This window comes from Aplysia californica, unplaced genomic scaffold, assembly GCF_000002075.1.
Source record: "Aplysia californica isolate F4 #8 unplaced genomic scaffold, AplCal3.0 scaffold00587, whole genome shotgun sequence".
Taxonomy (NCBI): domain Eukaryota; kingdom Metazoa; phylum Mollusca; class Gastropoda; order Aplysiida; family Aplysiidae; genus Aplysia; species Aplysia californica.
In genome coordinates this window covers 246877-248764 of record NW_004797857.1, presented here as the reverse complement: position 1 = coordinate 248764, position 1888 = coordinate 246877, and the positions used below count along the sequence as shown (strand labels likewise).

Here is a 1888-nt window from a genome sequence, read left to right as displayed (position 1 = left end):
AGTAGCCACAGACCGACCTCTGTGGTTTATCGGTTAGTCGCTTCGCCGTCACAGGCAGAAGACGCGAGTTCGGTTCTCTTGTGGGAAGGTTTCCTTGATATGTTCCTTTTTAATGGAGTAGGTGTCTGCCTCTATCTGCTGGTACACTGTATCCTTCTCAGCCCCGATTAGCCCAGATAGACAGGGTCGAAGCAGCCTGCTTCCAGAATATCTAAATTAATGCCTATGTTTTGTAATGTTTCCGTGGAGCTTTCATGTTGAATTTTTGGAAACATACCAAACGAGTTCCTATTTGTAGATCACTCAGATGATTTATGGGTCTTTTAGTCTCCAGGAAAATCAAAAATGCCATTCCATGTAATTGTTTATTTGCATATGTGAAGAAAGTTCTGAGTACAGAGTCCAAGTAGACTTTTTTTTCTAATAATTACATTTTTACTATTAAACTTAACACGTTCTCGTTTTCTTTTCTTTGATTGATATCGCATTTCGCGATGTTCACAAATAAGCAGGGTGGCGTTGGTAGCCCAGTAGTTTGGCTACCGGACCCCGTAATCGTGAGATCACGTGATCGGGAGTTGGTGCCTAAGCTTGTTCCACATCGTGTCCTTAGGAAAGGCACTCTACACAGATTTTCTTATTTGGCTCTGTCCTTCCGGAGATGGAGGCGGATAGTTGGCGGGTGCTTTGGTGTTTAGTAGTTAAGTTTAGTTAGTTGGAGTTATACGACGCTCGCAAATACATAATGTGGTCATATAAGCGCACGATCTCTGGTGTGGTATTTTTTTATTTTTTTTCTTATCAAACTTCTATCATCCTTATCTCTGCGCCTTCTTTTGAAAGTCAAAATACTCGATTGTGTCCTCCCTTTCTTATGTTTGATACTCTCTTGTAATACCTCTAATTTTCTGCACTTATATGACCTTTTGTGTTGCAAGTGCCGTGAAACTCTTACAAAAAAAAGATAGACGCTCAATTTTGAAGCCTCGCATGGTCTATAAACTTACAGAACTGCAAGAATTATGGTTACACCTATACCATTTCTTTTTTTTTCAAATAAAGAGTTTCCCAGTTTAAGATTTACGCGCGCACGCGCACACACACACACACACACACACACACACACACACACACACACACACACACACACACAAGAATATAAGAGAGAAATAGCTCTTTGTTTCAATATTTCTCTGATAATCAGAGAAATGGTGGGCACAAATAAATGGTAACATGCAGCACATCCAACACCAAAGAATCAAATGACCCCTGACCCATGCTCTCCGGCTGGTGGCAGAGAGACGTCTCTTTCTTCCCCCGACTCCCAAATGGGTATAAGCGGCGGATAAAAGTAAAGTAAACCAAGGTAAGGTTTCAATGTTTTTTTCATTTATTCAATTCTTCTTCTTCTTCTTCTTCCTCCTCTTTTCTTTCACTCGGTGTCGTCACCCAGTCACTTGAGGACCTGGCGGACCAACAGGCGGTGGAAGTTGCTGTACTGAAGGGAGGATCCTCACAGGAGAACCTGAACACATCACCGGTATCAGTTATTGGGTGTGTTTGTGCACACGGGCGTTAGTGTGCGTGAGCGAGGGTTGTGTGAGTGTGTGTGTGTGTGTGAAAGTCTGTGGGTGTATGTGTGTGTTTGTGCACACGGGCGTTAGTGTGCGTGAGCGAGGGTTGTCTGAGTGTGTGTGTGTGTGTGTGTGTAAGTCTGTGTGTGTATGTGTGTGTTTGTGCACACGGGCGTTAGTGTGCACGCGTGTGTGTGTGTGTGTATGTGTGTGTGTGTGTATGTTTATGTGTGTATGTTTATGTGTGTGTATGTGTCTGTGTGTATGCGTCTGTGAGTTTGTGTCTGTGTGTGTATGTTTGTGTGTGTGTATGT

At 43.0% G+C, this 1888-nt stretch overlaps 1 protein-coding gene across 1 annotated transcript in view; it reads left to right on the top strand.

Annotated features, from left to right (window-relative positions):
* Positions 1-1888, top strand: part of LOC101854280 (glutamate receptor ionotropic, kainate 4) — a gene marked incomplete at its 5' end in the record, with an annotated part of 17502 nt that overhangs the window by 5704 nt on the left and 9910 nt on the right. The window contains 1 exon segment of the mRNA XM_005107237.3: positions 1454-1540. Within this exon segment, the coding sequence (XP_005107294.2) occupies positions 1454-1540 (87 nt within the window).